Source organism: Danio aesculapii, chromosome 7 (assembly GCF_903798145.1).
Source record: "Danio aesculapii chromosome 7, fDanAes4.1, whole genome shotgun sequence".
Taxonomy (NCBI): domain Eukaryota; kingdom Metazoa; phylum Chordata; class Actinopteri; order Cypriniformes; family Danionidae; genus Danio; species Danio aesculapii.
In genome coordinates this window covers 28,902,231-28,919,407 of record NC_079441.1, presented here as the reverse complement: position 1 = coordinate 28,919,407, position 17,177 = coordinate 28,902,231, and the positions used below count along the sequence as shown (strand labels likewise).

General features: G+C 35.8%; 1 protein-coding gene across 2 annotated transcripts in view; it reads left to right on the top strand.

Annotated features, from left to right (window-relative positions):
* The window catches only part of adam10a (ADAM metallopeptidase domain 10a), an 86,886-nt gene that overhangs the window by 36,152 nt on the left and 33,557 nt on the right, over window positions 1-17,177 (top strand). For both annotated transcript variants that reach the window (XM_056461553.1, XM_056461552.1), the window contains exon 3: window positions 14,147-14,265. In XM_056461553.1, coding sequence (XP_056317528.1) covers window positions 14,147-14,265 — 119 coding nt within the window. The remainder of the gene's footprint in view (window positions 1-14,146; window positions 14,266-17,177) is intronic.

Below are 17,177 nucleotides of genomic sequence, written 5' to 3'. Positions count from 1 at the left end.
ATCATGGTAGTAACGGACTGAACACAGAGACTGGACAGCCTAATTTAACCCAATGCATGAAGTTGTGGACGTGCATTGCAGAGCTGGTGCAAATACAACAAATACAAGCATTTAAGTGTCTTAAGTTGTGTATTTTTCTTTTATTAATATCTTTCGTTTGATGCGCTTTGCTCCACTCTTTCACGCTGCTCCAGCGCTGCCTGATGAGGGGATTTGCATTCAGACTAATGCAACAATTTAAATAATACATGACTTCATGCTTTACTAAGTCACGTCTTTGTGGATTATGTCAAGACAAATTCCCTTCTCAAGTCGATCAACCCGATTTCTCAACATGTATTAGGGATAAAAACATGCCATGTGAAAAACCGCGCCGATCTTAGGTTGGTTTGAACACGAGAAGAGGTAAAGGCTGTAGTAGTGAAAAGTGAAAGTACCCGCCCCCATTGCATCAGTAGCGAACCTTGTTGAAACCACGGTTGAATCCTATTAAGGGAGTCAGGCAGCGTAATACAGAGTGAACCAAAGCGCATCAAACGATCGGTAATTTAAAAGGAGAAAAAATAGAATAAATCTATATTTTTTTAGAAATTAGACGCACATCTGATGCTTGTTTTTGTACCAGTTCCACGTCCACAACTTCATGCACTGGGTTAAATTAGGCTGTCCGGTCTCTGTGTTCAGTCCTTTACTTCCACTGTATCTGTTCAGCCGAGGGAATGGAACCAACCCGGTGACGTCAGACACAGGGATATTCCAAGATGGTGGCGCCCTAGATCTAAAAGCTATAGTAAAACATGCCGTTTTCTTCTAAATGGTTTCATTAATTGAGTTTGTTTAATATAATTTCATTAAAGTGGAATCCATTGTACAAAACATCTATTTAGCATTTTCAAAGTACTAAATTTATTTTCATTTAAAAAATAATTGAGGTGGTAAAAATAGCAGAAGTGGTAATGATATCATTCTATTATTACTCTGCTAAGACCAATAGACTTGTGATGTCACATTTGTGTGCACAGTGTGTGTGCATGTGTGATAAACATGCCATTTCTTTAGCTTAAAGCAAGCGAGTCAGGGTCACATGCACTTCATGTGATGCATATCTCCCCTCTCCTACCCTCATATGAGCTCAGAGAACAGCGAGATTAAGAAAAGTTGAGTATGAATGAGCACAGTCTCTTCTTGCGTTGCTCCTGAAATTCCTGAAGAAAGTGTGTAAGGCATGTGATTACAATACGGTCCATTCTGTCTTTGAGAGAAGTCTCAGTTTTCTTTATTCACTGTAAAATTAGTTCTATTAATTCTGTGTCACATACCTACTTTGATGCGCACAGTTTTTTCTAGGTGGGGTGTTTGGTATTACAAGCAAAACAGAAAATTGCTGAGCAGCCAACAGCTTAAAAATAGTAAATGAAGCATCTCCCTGACTGTGATCTTCAGCTTTTTGATGTTTTTTTTCCCTATTGTGAATCTACTTAAAAATAAAACAAAAAACAAAACATTCTCTTTTATTGAGGGCTTTCGTCTGCTGTCCATGCTCTGTATTGATCACAGTAAAGGGACCTGAAGCATAGAGGAGGCTGAAATAACAAAGCAAGTGTGGAGAGATCAGAGCAGGGTTAAATAAGGATCTGACTGCAGGAGAGGTCTTTTATTTGTGGTAGTCAGGGGCTGAACTCATTTCTTTTAAATTGAATTGGGATCAGGATGTGTTTCTGATCATTGTGTATTTCCCCTTTGTAGCAGGTTCCAGTTCATTAAAATTGACAGTTCTTGAAGCAGATGGGTTTTTTTGGTTGTGATGTTTTGCTGGAGGGAGCTTCCTGAAAAATAAAAACAAATAATAAAGATGTGGTTGTAGCATTTTTAAACAAAATACTTTAAGCTCGGAAGAGGTTTAAACAAGTCTTGATTTACCTGTTTTATTGAGCTTTTCCAAAGCTTTATGCAAAACTGTACAACACTTTTTCAACCATAATTATGAAGACAGAATAAATTGCATTGCAGAGTGTTAACACTATGGCAAGTTTGTGTTTGTGCTACGTGTTTTTTTTAAGATAAAAACAGGCAAAAAATCTTTTGACAGTTCTTCAGTGGTAAGTTTACCAGTTTTATTCACAAGACCAGTTGCTTAGGGAAAATAAAGATGAGTTACAGTATAACAGAACTGAAGATTTCTTTACCAGACCCCCCTAATGGTTCCATCTGTCTTTCATTCTCTCTTTTGCTCATTCTGCTTATACTATTGTATGTTTTTTTTATTGTATTTTATGTGATTTACTGGAGATGTTGACTCGTCACCAGATGTTTTCTTTATCAGGTTTGTACTGAGAAACTCTTGGAAGGTATTGCTGTCCGTTCATCAGATGGATAACAGTGTCAGCACCTGATCCTCTGCTGCTGTGCTCTGATGTTGTTCTTCATCTGCACTCACTTACTCACTCACTTACTCACTTTTATAGTTGCCTTTCCCAGTAGTCTAACCCTTGCTCCTGTGCTTCACACTTGTGCCTGATGTTTTATCCTCTTTCTCTAAATTGGATTTGGATTGAGGTGCTCCTTTAGGACATTCTGCAAGAAATCTACTAATCGCACTGGCTCTAGCCCGCATCTAATAATGGAAGAACAATATTGTAGTGTGGTACATCATAACAGTACACAGTGGCAGTTATATATGCACTTCCAAAGAGAGGAGGTGTTGGTTAGAGTTAAGAATGCAAGTACTATGATTTATTTAGGTGTCTGGGGGGAAAAATGTGATATTATTGCTGGGTAAAGTGGATGGTTACAAATGAACAAGGAGAAAACAGATTAGTTTAATTCGTAAAGCCATCAAATAATAGACATGAGTGAACTATAGCAAAAGAGTTGGAAAAAAGTTCAAGTTAAATTGGGAGAAAAGGATCTAAAGTCATGCCAATCTAGAACCCAAGATCCCTCTAAGCTTTCTAACTAAAAAGAAACTGAAAATGAAACCGAAATCTTTGATGCATCCAAATTGAACAATGAACAGCAGATGTTGCCGGTAGAATTTAAAGTTCACAAAATGGCACCAAATTGGCGTGGACCATTAACAGACATTAACAGGCTACCTGGAAGAGACCCCTAGGACAATCCACCACTGGCTAGAGGGACTATGTTTCTCTACTTTCCTGGAAACGCCTTGGGAACCCCCTGGAGGAGCTGGTGGAAGTGTGGGGAGAGGTAAGTCTGGGGTTCCCTGCTGAGACTGCTGCCCCTGTGACCTGGCCCCAGATAAGCAGAAGACAATGATATGACATATTATATAACAGAGAAATGAATTCCTGCATGTTCTACAGTGGGGGAAAGAAGTATTGAACATGTCACCATTTTTCTCAGAAAACATATTTCTAAAGGTGCTGTTGACTTGATATTTTTACCGGATATTGGTAACAACTAAAGAAATCCATACATGCAAAGAAAACAAAACTAATTAGCTTAATAGTTATGTGTAATAAAATTAAATATCACAGGGAAGAAGTATTTAACACATGAAGAAAAGGAGGTGCAGAAAGGCAGTGAAAGTCCAGACTGTAGCAGAAATCTCTTAGAAGTTCTTCAGCAACCCTCTGCCCTTTGTCATTGTAAGTCAGTATTAGCTGCTTCAGTCCAACATCTACATTGCCAGGATGATGAAGACTAAAACAGGGTGGTTATTTCAGCAAGACAATGATCCAAAAAAACCCTCAAATGGTTTCAGAGAAAGAAAATCAAGCTGTAGAATAACCCAGCCAGTCACCTAACTTGAATCCAATACAAAATAAAGATTAGATTTGATAGACGAGACCCACAGAACCATCAAGATTTTTACACTGTTAAAGTCTGTGTAAAAATCACACCTGAGCATTTCAAGAGTTCCCACTTAGATATGCTTGGCGTATAAAGCAGGTTTGGCATGCTGTCCCGGGAGAGAACCCAGAGCTCGGAGATTTTTGAGCCCAGGGCTCCCGCCCGGTCGATAAGCATATCAGGAGATCCGAGATCAGGTAGGTCTCGAGAGCTCCCCCTTTTAGAAAAGAGAGGAAAAGGAGGAGAAGGGGTGGAAGGGGGGATTCTTCCAAACGAAGATAAAACATTAGGGAGAAAATGATCCATTTATAGTAAACTAGGATCACTCTGATTGGATTATTACTGATTACAGATGAGTGGCCAGACATGCTCAATCATATCACGTGCTCCTCTCGAAATTGGTTTATGAAACTTCACTTCATGTGACTTCATTCTCCATATGAGAGGTGTCTATAGCTGCCTTCACCAAAAAAGCCCTTTTATGTAAAACATTAAATACATTTTAGTAATTCAGTACTTAATCTTGTGTCATTCCATTGTTATTGCGCAACACATTTTCCGATAGTTTTTTTTTTTTTTTTAATTAATTAATGAATTTATTTATTTATATATTGTTTGGGTTTTACCAAAATCATTTTTAGAACTGTTATTTTCAGGAAAAAATTATGAAGTGTTCAATACTTATTTACCCCACTGTATATCAGAAAATCAATTTATTAAAATTTGTTGACAATTAACCTAATATCATATATTTTATATAATTATAAGCTTAGAAAGTAACATTTATGTAACTAAACTGTGCCATTTAGCTCTGCTTTGAATCACATATTTATTGAATCATGGACTATCAGGATAATTTACTTCAGGTTTTAACCATGATAAAATGTCAAACTATGTATTGAGATTTGTAAAATTATTTATTTAGTTATTAAGGGTAAGACTATTTTAAGGCACTAATGCTTGCTCCGTTGATTTAGAATGATTCATTTTTGGAAAAACAAACATTTTTAATTGAGTCGAGTTGAAATGGATGTAATTAAATAATGGCATTTCAATTGTAGGTATCCGATTTCTCACCAGTGCTGTGCTCTTGCCCGCAGTGGTGCAGTCTGCAGTTAATTCTGTTGTATTGATTCTGTGTGGCATGCAACATTGAACACAGACAGACTGGCAATGAAAGTTGATTCAGGCCTGCTATGCACTGCAGGATCAATGGCTTCTCTGCCGTCTGACAATTCATTCCCCATTTTCATGGGTTTTGTGTACTCTTAGAGCAGGCGTCCAAGTGTATAGCCCTCCAGCAGCCAGATGGGCCAATCTGTGTCTTAGTAATGAGTCCTTATAGTGTGGTAAAAATAGGTAGCTTTAAAGAGGAGAGAAGGACAGGAGGAGAGAAGTCAGAGATGTGATTCAGAGCCTGCTTCAGCAAGAGACACAATCCAAATTCTCTCAACGTCTCTTTAGCTCTCTAACAGTGTAATATTTTTTTCATTTTGCCCTCACTTTTTTTTCTACTGATGATTTTTTTTTTCCTTTTTGTATGAAGATATTAGTTAATGAAATTACTATATTTTGGATGAATACATTTTTTTGTGATGGAATTGATATTTATGAAATGACATTAAACATTTTGGTTTGATAATTCTTTTTTATCTTTGTTGATTTTGTAGTTGTTATCAGTTTTAATTAGGGCTGCACAATATATTGTTTCAACATTGAAATTGCAATGTGGACATCTGCAATAGTCACATCGCAAAGATATGCAATGTTTAGTCTGAATTATAGTTAAGCAGTCACTACAGAATTGTATTTAATTACTGTATTTATACATAATTTATACGATTAGTGCAAAATAAACAAAATTGTTTTGTTTCTGGTCCAAATTTCTACATTTCTACAAGCGAAAAACAACATTTTTTAGCTTTGGCAGAATATTCCCACTTGTAATAACTTGGCTTGGTCTATGAAAAACTCTTAGTTTTAACTTATCTCTTCTAACGGTGAAAACAAAACAAAAATACAAAAAGTCCAAATTTCAGACAATTTTTAAGCAAGCAAAAACTTATATGATATTTGTACTAAAACGAGACCAAGTAATAAAAGCATTTTTTGCATTGTGATTATTCAATTTCTCTACCTGAATACTGTTAGACTCCATACAAAACAATATTCAAACTGTGTAACAAAGTGAAATGATTCAGGGAAAAAGTATTGAACACATGAAGAAAGGGAGGTGTAAAAGGTAGTGAAAGCCCAGACAGCAGCTCTCTCTGTGCTTCCTCAGTGTAAATTAATATTCGCTGCTTCAGTCCAATATCTACAATATCAGGATGATTACGATGAAACCAGAGTGGTCATTTTAGCAAGACAATGATCCAAAACACAGCCAAGAAAACTCAAATGGTTTAAGAGAAAGAACATCAAGCTGTAGAATGGCCCATCCAATCACCTGACTTGAATCCAATATAAAATAAATAAAGATCGGATTTGATAGACGAGACCCACAGAACCATCAAGATTTTTTTACACTCTTTTGAAGTCTGTGTAAAAATCGCATCCGAGCAATGCATATGAATTTTTTGATATTTGGACTTGAAACAGGACAAAGTAATTTTTTGCATTGCAATTATTTAATTTCTGTTCCTGAATACTGTTAGACTCCATAGAAAACCATCAAATAGTGCTATTCAAACTACCTTGTGAAACTAACAGAAAAATAAAATATTGCAATATCATATAATTATAATATTATTACAATACACATTTTTACATTTGTGAAAATGATTATTTTTAGAAATAATCATGTTGTTATTTATTTTTCATTTATTGTTTACATATTTATTGATCATTTGTTTTTGTTGTGTATTAATATCAATAATTATAATAATATTTATAGTAATATTGAGGTCATTCATTTTAGTATTCTTGATTGTTGTGCTCATTAATGTGGTTATTCAGCCTGATCTCACGAGAAAACTTAAGTATTTTACGTTTTGTCAGTTTAGTGACTGATTCGTAAGAATTCGTACGATTTTAAAAAGTAGGTGTGGCACCTAACCCCACCCCTAAACCCAAAACCATCATTGGGGGATGGGCAAATCGTACTAAATTGTACGAATTAGATCGTACGAATTTCTACGAATTAACCACTAAATCAAAAAGTTACGAATGGCCGTGAGATTGTGTTAGGTTATAAGTGTACATTTTTGCTCGAATAAGAATTGTTTGAATTTTGTAAACTTGTTGTTAAATAAATATTAATATGATTCAGAGTTTGCCAAAAGTCCCCCTCTGCTTTCGTAAGGTGAGAAGAGTCATAGAGTCTGCATCAGCGAGTTAGCCAGTTGTGTAATGTAGGGATGTTCTTCTCATCAGCGCTTGCCTCCTCTGTCCTGACCCAATTCAGCTTCCACCTCTCACAGTCATTTTATTTTTTTATTCCTCCCTCTCGCTTTACATTGCTCACTCTTTAAAGGTTGTTTCATTCTCAGTTCCTGTCATTCTCTCTGACACGCAGACTGACTCACACTCAGTATTCCAGACTGTTTACCGCCTCCATATCCCGTCTGTTATGGAGCACTCTAGTAAAGCGTTCCTTTATGGCTCTGTAGTAAACAAGAGCCGCATCATGTGCTCAGTAAATCTCCTGTTGCTGTATCACTCTGTCCTCGTAGCCTCATGTAGTTAGTGTCTATGCTATCTGGCATCATCACCATCCTTTTAAGTGAATGCCATTACTTTGCACAAGAAATCCACTTAGATTAAGAAGCTCTGCTGGTGGATGTCACTAATTTCAGATGCATTATTGTAAACGTAATCGAAAGTGTTGAGTGCTGGGTAATTGCATTGCACGTGCTGGTTTGAGTAAATTGGGTCTGACTGGGATCAGGCGGGATATTCCTGGAACTTCTTTTAGCAGTGAAAGTGATTCCGTCAGGGGACAAAAGCTCGCAGTGGGAACCCAGATGGCTCTCTTTGGCTTTTAGGATGTTCACACAAAGGATTTTGGGCACTTGTCAACTGGAAGAGAAATGCGATGATTGGCTGTAGAGCTAATGAAGGCTTTGCTGATGCTCAGCTGATGAGGGGGCCGTGACCGTCTCTTCTGGCTCCGAGGGCGAGTGCTATCAGAGTCTAATGATCTGTTGGTGATAGTGGGACCCATTAAAATCTCTAGCAGCCGTCTGCTTGCATATTAGGAGTGTGCTGCAAAATAAAATGGATTGCGCCTGTAATAATTGTATCTTTATCACTTTGTTTGTTAATATAATTAGAGTGGGCATTCTGCTCGGTCTGCATATGTGTTTGTGATTTTGTGTGGTTGGCTTTTCTGAGTTCATGTTTTGTCATTCTAGTGTTTAAAGGCAGGGAAATACACCACTTTCCCCTTCCTGCCATTACTTGAGGATAAATCTGGCCCTCTACAGTAAGAATGAGGGGAAATGCTGCTAATTTGTTTGAGAAACAACATTGGTCTTCAGCAGATCATCAAGATCGACCGTTAATAACTATATATTTTTGAGTAAAATGTTCTTTTGTGATTCAATTTATGCTGATGTATCTTTAATATTTCTAATAGGGATTTATATCATTTATTTGCAGACAATGAAAATACATGGATATAAAGGCGCTCCATGTGTATATATGTATACATATTACATGAGAATGTTTTTGTAAATTTTGCAGATACTTGATCGGTATTTCCAAAAGATGAAAAATAATTAACTAAATAGTAATTTAAATAAAAATAAATGTTTTACTCAAACCATGTACCTGTTAATTGTGTATGTAGAGAACCGATGATAACTTTTTACCCAGAGCTGTATTATTATTTTATTTTTTAATTTAAGCTGAAATATTTAGCTGGCTATATTTAATACAGACCATGTTATCAAATTATAAATTTGTTATTAACAATTCTAACAATTAATTGAATTAATGATCAGACTAAGATTAACACATTAGTCAGTAATCAAAATAACGGTTTGCTGGAGCCTAATTTTGACTTTTATTTTAAATTTGACTTCATTTGAAATTTACTTGATACAAATTAACTTAAAATAATACCTTGCAAAGGAACAATAAATGCAATCTTATAAATAACGTAGTCGTTTATATAATATTTTAGTACCGTGTTCAGTTTCACTTGTGAAAACCACTGATCAACCTAAATATTGCAAAAGAAATGTGAAATTTTATAGCTCATGTTACTATTATCGTAAAACCTGTACTTTTGCTGGCAGCTAGCTCTCTGCAACTCTCACATGGTCACCCACTGAATCTAAGCAGGGCTGCACCCGGTCAGTACCTGGATGGGGGACATTACTTTTTATATTTAAATTCTTTTTAAAGTACAACAATGGGAGGAAATGGATATCATCAACATGTAAGGCTTTATTGTTTTATCTGTGACTCATTTGACTGAGGGAAACATCAATGGTGCAAGTGCGTGGTGGTGAAGTTTTTGGGTGGGGTTTAATAAGCTGGTGGGTGTTTTTACATCATCACACACTGACTCTTTCTGAAGATCAGTTTTTGATTATTTTGAATTCACAGGTATTGTTTCAGAAAGACTGAATGGTCGAGAGGTTTAAGTGCAAATATGTAATTAACCTTGTGTGTTTTTATTTTATAACCACAGAAATGAGTTCTATAATTTGTAAAACCTTACTTTTTTTTTAAATGTCTGACTCATTTATTGACTCATACTGTAAGTGGGCAAAATCTCACTTAAGCTCATGCAAAAAAAATAGTTCTCTGATTTAGACGCTGATTATGAGTTGTGAAAACTTTGACGCAGGATTGACCTTCAATGTTACTTCCTGGTGTCTGAAAGAATGGCACATTTCAACAGACTTCACAAGAATGAACGTGTAAAAATGCTCATCATTCCTCAAAACAATGTTACAGGGTGCCGCTGCCACATAATAGGTAGATGTTTTACCTGTCAACGCTTGTCCTGAGGTATGCATGTGTATGTTTTGTGTTAAAGCATGGGTTGGTAACACTATGAGTGTTATGAGCATGTATGTTCTGTTTTACTCCTAATGGTTGTGTGTACTAGAGTATCTGTTCTGTTTAACCAATTCAACTCTAAATAGAATCATGTGGATATAACACAAATGTCCTGTTATAAGGGATTATTTACCTCTTAGAATGTCTCATTATTTACTTTAGGGTTGTCACCATACTGGAGTTCAGTACCAATCAATACTGACATTTTAAAAGCTTCCATTTCCCACTAACATTTGAGCGCTGTTGAGTACGTTCTTAAACAGCTCTGATTTACCATTGTGTTCACATGCTCAACAAAAATGACTTTGATTGGCCATGAAAGTCAACAGTTCACCAAACTCACTGCTGTTTTAAAGCCACGTTGATCAGCTGGTTTGTCTATAAGCTGACATACGAGAGATCCGCTTATGAATCGCAGCTTTAAAATGCTCTAGTGTCCCTCTATCTGTGTTTACAGCCAATCAAAGTCATTTTTGTTGAGAACATGAACACAATAGCAAATCAGCGGTGTTTAAGATCTTGCTCAACAGTGCTCAAATGTTAGTGGGAAATGGACGTTTTTAAAATTTCCATTTCAATTGGTACCGAATTCCATTATCGTAACAACACTAATTTATTCACTATCATATCCAAACCCTTAGGAATTTTTATTTCTTGTTTATGGTATAAATTTATGAATTTCTCTTATATTTGTCATGGAAGAATTATTTTAAACAAGTTTTGTGTAACAAGGGTCAGTGAATGTTGACAGAATGGATCTATGTAGTTATCTCGCTAAATTAGGTGCTGCTGCTTATGGTACCAAATTTCAATGTAAAAATAACAACAAGAGTTTGTTTTTTTGTAACTTTAACTAATATTAATAAGTTAATGGGGTTTAAACTAAATTTAAGCTGTACGAAGTTTAATTGAATTAGTCAGTTTTAGGCATGGGACAATAACTTTTTTTAAGGTATACCGCGGTTTGAAAAAGTCAAGGTTTTAAAACCGCCAAATGTTTTTTTTTTGCTATACAATTCCTAAGGTATGAGGTAAGGTTTTTTTTTACTTTTTTACTTTATTTGGACAACAGTATCTACAGCAGAAAAGATGTCCAAAGATGCCATTTTAAATTGTACAGAAATCTGCGTTTTTGAAACAAATGAAGACAGCAGAAGTCAATGATTTATTTGAATATGCTTACTACTACAAAATATTTTGAATGTTTCTCAAAATAAAAAATATTGTGTTCAAAGGGGAAAAAGTTTTTGTTTTTTTACCCAGACATTTAAATAGAACATATTTTAGAGCAGTAATTATAATACTGTGAAATCATGATATCATATTTTTATCCAAGGTTATCACCCCATCAGAATCTTATACCGGCCCATGCCTAGTCAGTTTGATGTAAGTTTTGATTCAACTAAATTTTTTTACAAAGTTCTTTTTGACTAAGCTTTTCTTCATGATTGAAAATGTGTTTGGGGTTTTAATTAGCTGTTTCCACACATTCTTTGCAAACTTTGTGTTTGTCTACTTTGTAAAAATGCAGTAAATCTTTATCTAATGGTTGGCCATATATATAAATAAATAATAGAAGTCTATAATTAAATGTGCATACCTCTACACAGTTAATAGATTTCTTCTGTCCTCATTCAGATGTTAAGCAAACATGTCCATGTGCGTGAGCGTGTAAAGGGGAGTTTTAATTAGAGAGTTGTGAAAATGGCCTGACCTGCTCCACCTGTCTATTTCCCCTCTGGGACTCCCAGTCCTTTGAGTCTCCTCGTTTATTTCCTCCTACTGTTGCGCCCACCATCTTTCCAAGTTAGTTCAGTCCTTCTGTTCTTTAGTTTTCTCGTTCATCTCTCTCTCTTTTCTTTTCCACACACATTGTTGTTCTCCCTGTCTTTATGACAGAGTCTAACCTGCACAATGGTGGAACCCATGCAGGGTGCAGCTCAGGCCTGTTATCATGCAGGACTACTGGGATGTGACTCCGCCCATTTCCCTTTAATGCTTTCTGTTTCTTGTGTTTTGCACATTACAGAAATGTCTTCTCACTAATAACATTATTATAATCTCCCTTAGTGAGGCACATCTTGACAAACAGCTATTGTCGGGCTCCTTTAGTCCCTAATGTATTAGAGGCAACACACACACACACACACACACACACATGCTCAGCCACACAACTAAAGCATGGGTGACACCTGATCCCATTTATCCTGAGGGAATCCATGATCTCAGTGATGGTGAACAGGGTGGTCAAGGCTGTTTCAGCAGAGCGAGACATTTCTTTCCCTGGCTCGCTCTCTGCTGTCAACAAAACAAATGACTAATGTTATCTGCACACAAATTACACTGCACAAAAGTCAGTAGACTTGTAATATCGCATGCATTTCCCATCTCTTTTGTTATTGTTCATAACAAATTGGGTGACCAATAAATCGTAAAGGCAGACATTTATTTAGATGCCTTTAGTTTGCTTTTGTTTGACAGTTCTGTTTGAAAGTGTTTGACTTACTGAAACCATATTTACTGTCCCTTGACTTGTTCCAAGTGTGTGTTTTTTCAGAGATCTGTTATTGAGGAAATAAGGAGGCTAGTGCTTGGCTTTGTATTAAAAAATGTGGATTTGATAGTTGCGTAGATGATGGTGTGAGGTCTGTAATCATTTGACAGAAAAATCTGCACAGAAAATATGATCACAGTGTACTTACTTGCCTGATGGTGAGGATAGGTCCCATTTGCTTTTTAAATGTCACAGCAAAATCCAGTCAAAGGGATAGGAATCTGCAGTCTCAATAGCTATGTTTTCATCCAAAAATGCGAATTAACTTTATGCACAAAACTGGATTATCGCATATAAGACATACAAATAAAGCAGCGTTTCCATCCAATGAGTCAAACAAGCGACATAATTTGCCTCGGTAAGAGAAGCTGCGTGAATCGTTTCTTCATTTAATAAATGACTTGTGCCTCAGAAGGCTATCCTGACACCCTGAGAACACGTGGTGGCGTTTGAAGGCATGAGACGCAGAGCACAGGCGCTTTTTAATTAATAATATAATATTAATACTGAACCGTTTTAGAATGACCAAAACAACATTTAAGATGTTTTACAGTGTGCTCAGCCTGCTGGTTTACCCATTGACACACATTTTCTTTCTCACATGATCTCTTGACTTTTTTTTAATATACGTACTGTAATTTGTCTGGTAAAAGTGTTTCCATCATAGTTTATGCGTATCTTTCTAAATAAAAGGTTTATCCTATTCAGTTATGCACATACATTTTTATGCAAATTTTCAAAGCTTATGCACATCTTGGTGTATCCAGCAACCGATTTTATTCATTCATTTATTTATTTATTTATTTATATTTTTATGCGCTTCTCCAAAATGCACATAAAAACAGGTGGATGAAAACATAGCTACTGTGATGATGAAAAGGGTCAATTTCGAGTTCTCTCATGTTGGACTGGACATGTGAATTCTTTGGGACAACAGAAAGCTGGTTGGTTTGAAAGTGACTTTTGTGTGATCATACATTTCTGCAATTTTTTACAACAAATAGTAAATCTTACTCCACTGTGTTAAAATTTTTTTTTACTGTGGTTTTGGGTTAATCCTGAAAGTATGCACTGATTTGAATGAGGTCCACATCCACACTCGTCAACACTTTGAACTTTTTTCTGCAACATGATCATTGACATTGGCTATGTTTAACCTTTTTGCATTAAACACAATGGTCCCTGCTGTTCACATAGCATATCACAATTTGTTTAACATCCCAATCAATTTGATTTATCTCATGATTTTCAACAGGCTTACAGTAAATAGTTACATCCCTAGACTGCACCTTTACCCAGTGATTTATTTGCTTCTCATTAGGACATTGCGTTTTTAATACAAGTCAGAGCGTCAGTTTTTATTAATGTGTCAAGCTAATAACCTAAAATGAATCATTCTGAACCACTGTGAGTCATTCACCAGCACCTGGTGTTTTCTGGAGAATCCTAATGATCTTAAAGGCTGTTTGCGGATATAATGATCTGAAGGGAAGATTTAATTTGATAATAAATGCCAGAAAATAAGGAAAAAATCTTTTTGGCAGTGAGAAATGCTGGTTGGCAGATTTCCATTATTTGCTCCCTTATCTCATAGTTCCAGTAATGCTCTGCATCATAACTCTTGGCTTCGACTATTAGTATTTTGGTGTGTTGCACAGCATCCTAAATATTGTGTGTATTGTGTTCACCTCTGCTGGGACACATTGCATACATTCACAGGCAACTTCACAGTCCATTAATCTTGTTTTCTTTCTCTTCCATCAGGCATTTTAACCTTCGGATGAAGCGGGACACCTCTCTGTTCACTCATAATCTGAAGGTGGAAGTTTCAGGTGTAGAGGTCCCCTATGACACCTCTCACATTTACACTGGAGAAATATACGGTGAGCTTGGCACATTTCCAGCATTCACACTCACACTCTTGTATTTGTACATTGTTGTAAGAGAAGTCAAGGGAATTTTTCATGTGAGGAAGAGGGCAATTTTTAAATGGCAGATGTAGTGAGGGAGTCTTTTAACAAAACGCTGCCTTTTTAGTTGGTTTATGATACAATCATATGATTCAGAGAAATGCTTCAAATGTATTCAGTAAAATATCCATAATAAATTATTGGTAATGTCTGATACTGTTTTTTGTTCTGGCTAATGTAGTTACACAGGTACCTCCGTAGTGCTTTAGAAATCTTTTGCTGTCATTGAAGAAACAAAATAGTTTTTTTGTTGTTTTGAAAGAAAATCTATAATTATTTCTGACATGATGAATTTTGGAGATCGCTAAGAATGCTAGAGTCGCTGGTGCATTTGATTGGGGAAAAAATGAAGTAAAAAATCTAATGAAATTGTGAGATATTGTTAAAATGATACTAGTTTTCAGTTTTTTTTTATTATTTGGAGCATATACACAATTACATATAATGTTTACAATTATATAAAGGTCCTCCACATTTTACTTATGCATACAACATTAAAGAAAGTATTTCTTTCTATGATTACGGAGTATGAGTAATTACAAAATATATAGATTCTTGGTGTACTTATACATTACAGAGAGTCTAAGGGTGCTTTCACACCTAGACTTTTGTTTCGGAACCTGGTGCATTTCCCCAGTTAGGGCGGCTCGTTTGGTGTATGTGAATCCAGCAATCACAATCGGATCCGAGATCGCCTGAATGAGTCGGTTCCGGCTCGGTTGAAACAAACTCTGAGGTGGATTGATTGTAGTGAGAAAGCAATATGATCCGAACCAGGCTATATCACAGTGTATTATGTATATGTAATAGGCATATATGGCTATGTGAAGAGAGAATTGTGGAGTAGGGCGGCATGTCATTCCTGCCGGTAAATGAGCGTTTCATGTCAAATAATGTGAAAGCATGTTAACTTTTAATGAGAGTTGTTTATCTGTTAGGAAAATTGACTGAACAGCAATCTTGGTTTATCTGTTATTTCTCTCTATAATGTAAAGCCTATGCATAAGCCAATTGCTGTACATGAGAAAGTCTCTGATTTATATCTGGTGACAATGTCTGTGGGTGTCACCATTCAAAATTAAAGTGCAGCTTTCGCTTATGTCTTATTGCTCATCGTTATAAATTAAAATAAGGACGCATGACAGCTGAGCGGGACTCTGTAAAATAACACCTGAAACTCTGTCTGACCAATGTGAGGAGAGTTTACTCGCGCGTGACTTGTCTTAGCTCTTTTAGTCCATTTAGAAACGAGCCGCACTAAGAAAAAGTGCAACAATGTAACAATTTTAATCCCTGTTTCGGAAAAAAAGAATCGATCCACAGGTGTGAAAGCACCCTTAGTATACATTTACTTCTCTGTTTTATTATATTTTAAAATATAATTGATTCCTATGATGACTTCAGTGTCACACATTTGAAATATGTTGATTTATTTGATTTATTTAAATAACATTTGCTTATAGTTTTTAATAATTGTGTAAATTGACTTTGAAGTTAATGACTTTCAGCTTTGTAAAACATGTACAATGTCAACAAAAAGACAGGTGTTTCCTGTCATCATGCACATCCTGCTTTGATGACATATTTTGTATGGATGGATTTGACCACTGTGACCATCTTATTCATTTCTCATATATGCTACTAACCAAAATTCTCTTTGATTCCTCTAATACAATTCTATTTTTTAAATATGTATATGCTAGGGCACATTTTAAATAATCCACTGTCAGTTTATTTTAATGCAGTTATTGCACACTGAATTTTGAGCATATATATATTTTTTTTGCAGTCAGTGTTTTCAGACCTTATGTTCGCCAAAGTGAATGTGATGTCTTGTTCATTTATTAATTGTTATCACATGATCATTTCTGAGGCTTCTGCGTTGGCACTATAACATAATTTTAGTGAATTCCTTCAGAACATCGGCATCATCACTTTGTTCTCATTATGTACTGGACTTTGATGCTGACAAGCCATTGAGTCTGATTGATCATGGCTACAGCTTGCACACAAATACACATTAGTGAAATATGAGCAATTACCCATGTACTTTATGTGATGGACAGACTGCTGCTGGAGGATGAAAACAACTTTTTTTCCTTGTCTGATCAGGGACCCTCATCTCATTTACTCTGAGCATCTCCCCTGACCTGAGTACTGACACATCCTTTTCAGTTTTTGCTGTAAATAGATTCATGCAATTTCCTGCTAACCACAGGATTTTTCATAAAAAGCGATATTGTCAGGAGATTATGACGTGCGTGTGATCTCTTAATATGGATGAGTGGAGATCTTTAGCCCTGAGCAAGTGAATATATGGTGGAGGATAGTACTGAACTTTTTTCTTATAGCAGGCGATAATCTAACATGTTATCACTCACTTTTATAGGAGCGTTCACACTAGGGCTGCACAATATATCGTTTGATCATCGATATTGCAATGTGTACGTCCGCAAGTCACATCGCAACATATGAAATGTTGAGTTAGGAATATAGATGACCAGAGACCACAGGTCAAAACACACAAGGTTTGTGGAGACGCTGCAGAATTGTGTGAGCATTTGAAGAGAGTTTAAAACATTTTAGTATTGCATATAGAAGTTTCATAAAGATTCATTCTATTAAACTATTTATATGGTGAAGACTATACAATGCTTTTTTTACATCTGATTATTCAATTTCTGTACCTGAATACGGTTTCTCTCTCCAGAAAACCATAAATTGTTTATTTCACTTTAATATTTGCTCAGTTGTGTTTATGACTGTAGTTTATGTATATAATAAATTACATAAAATATACTTATATATTTTATATTCATAATATA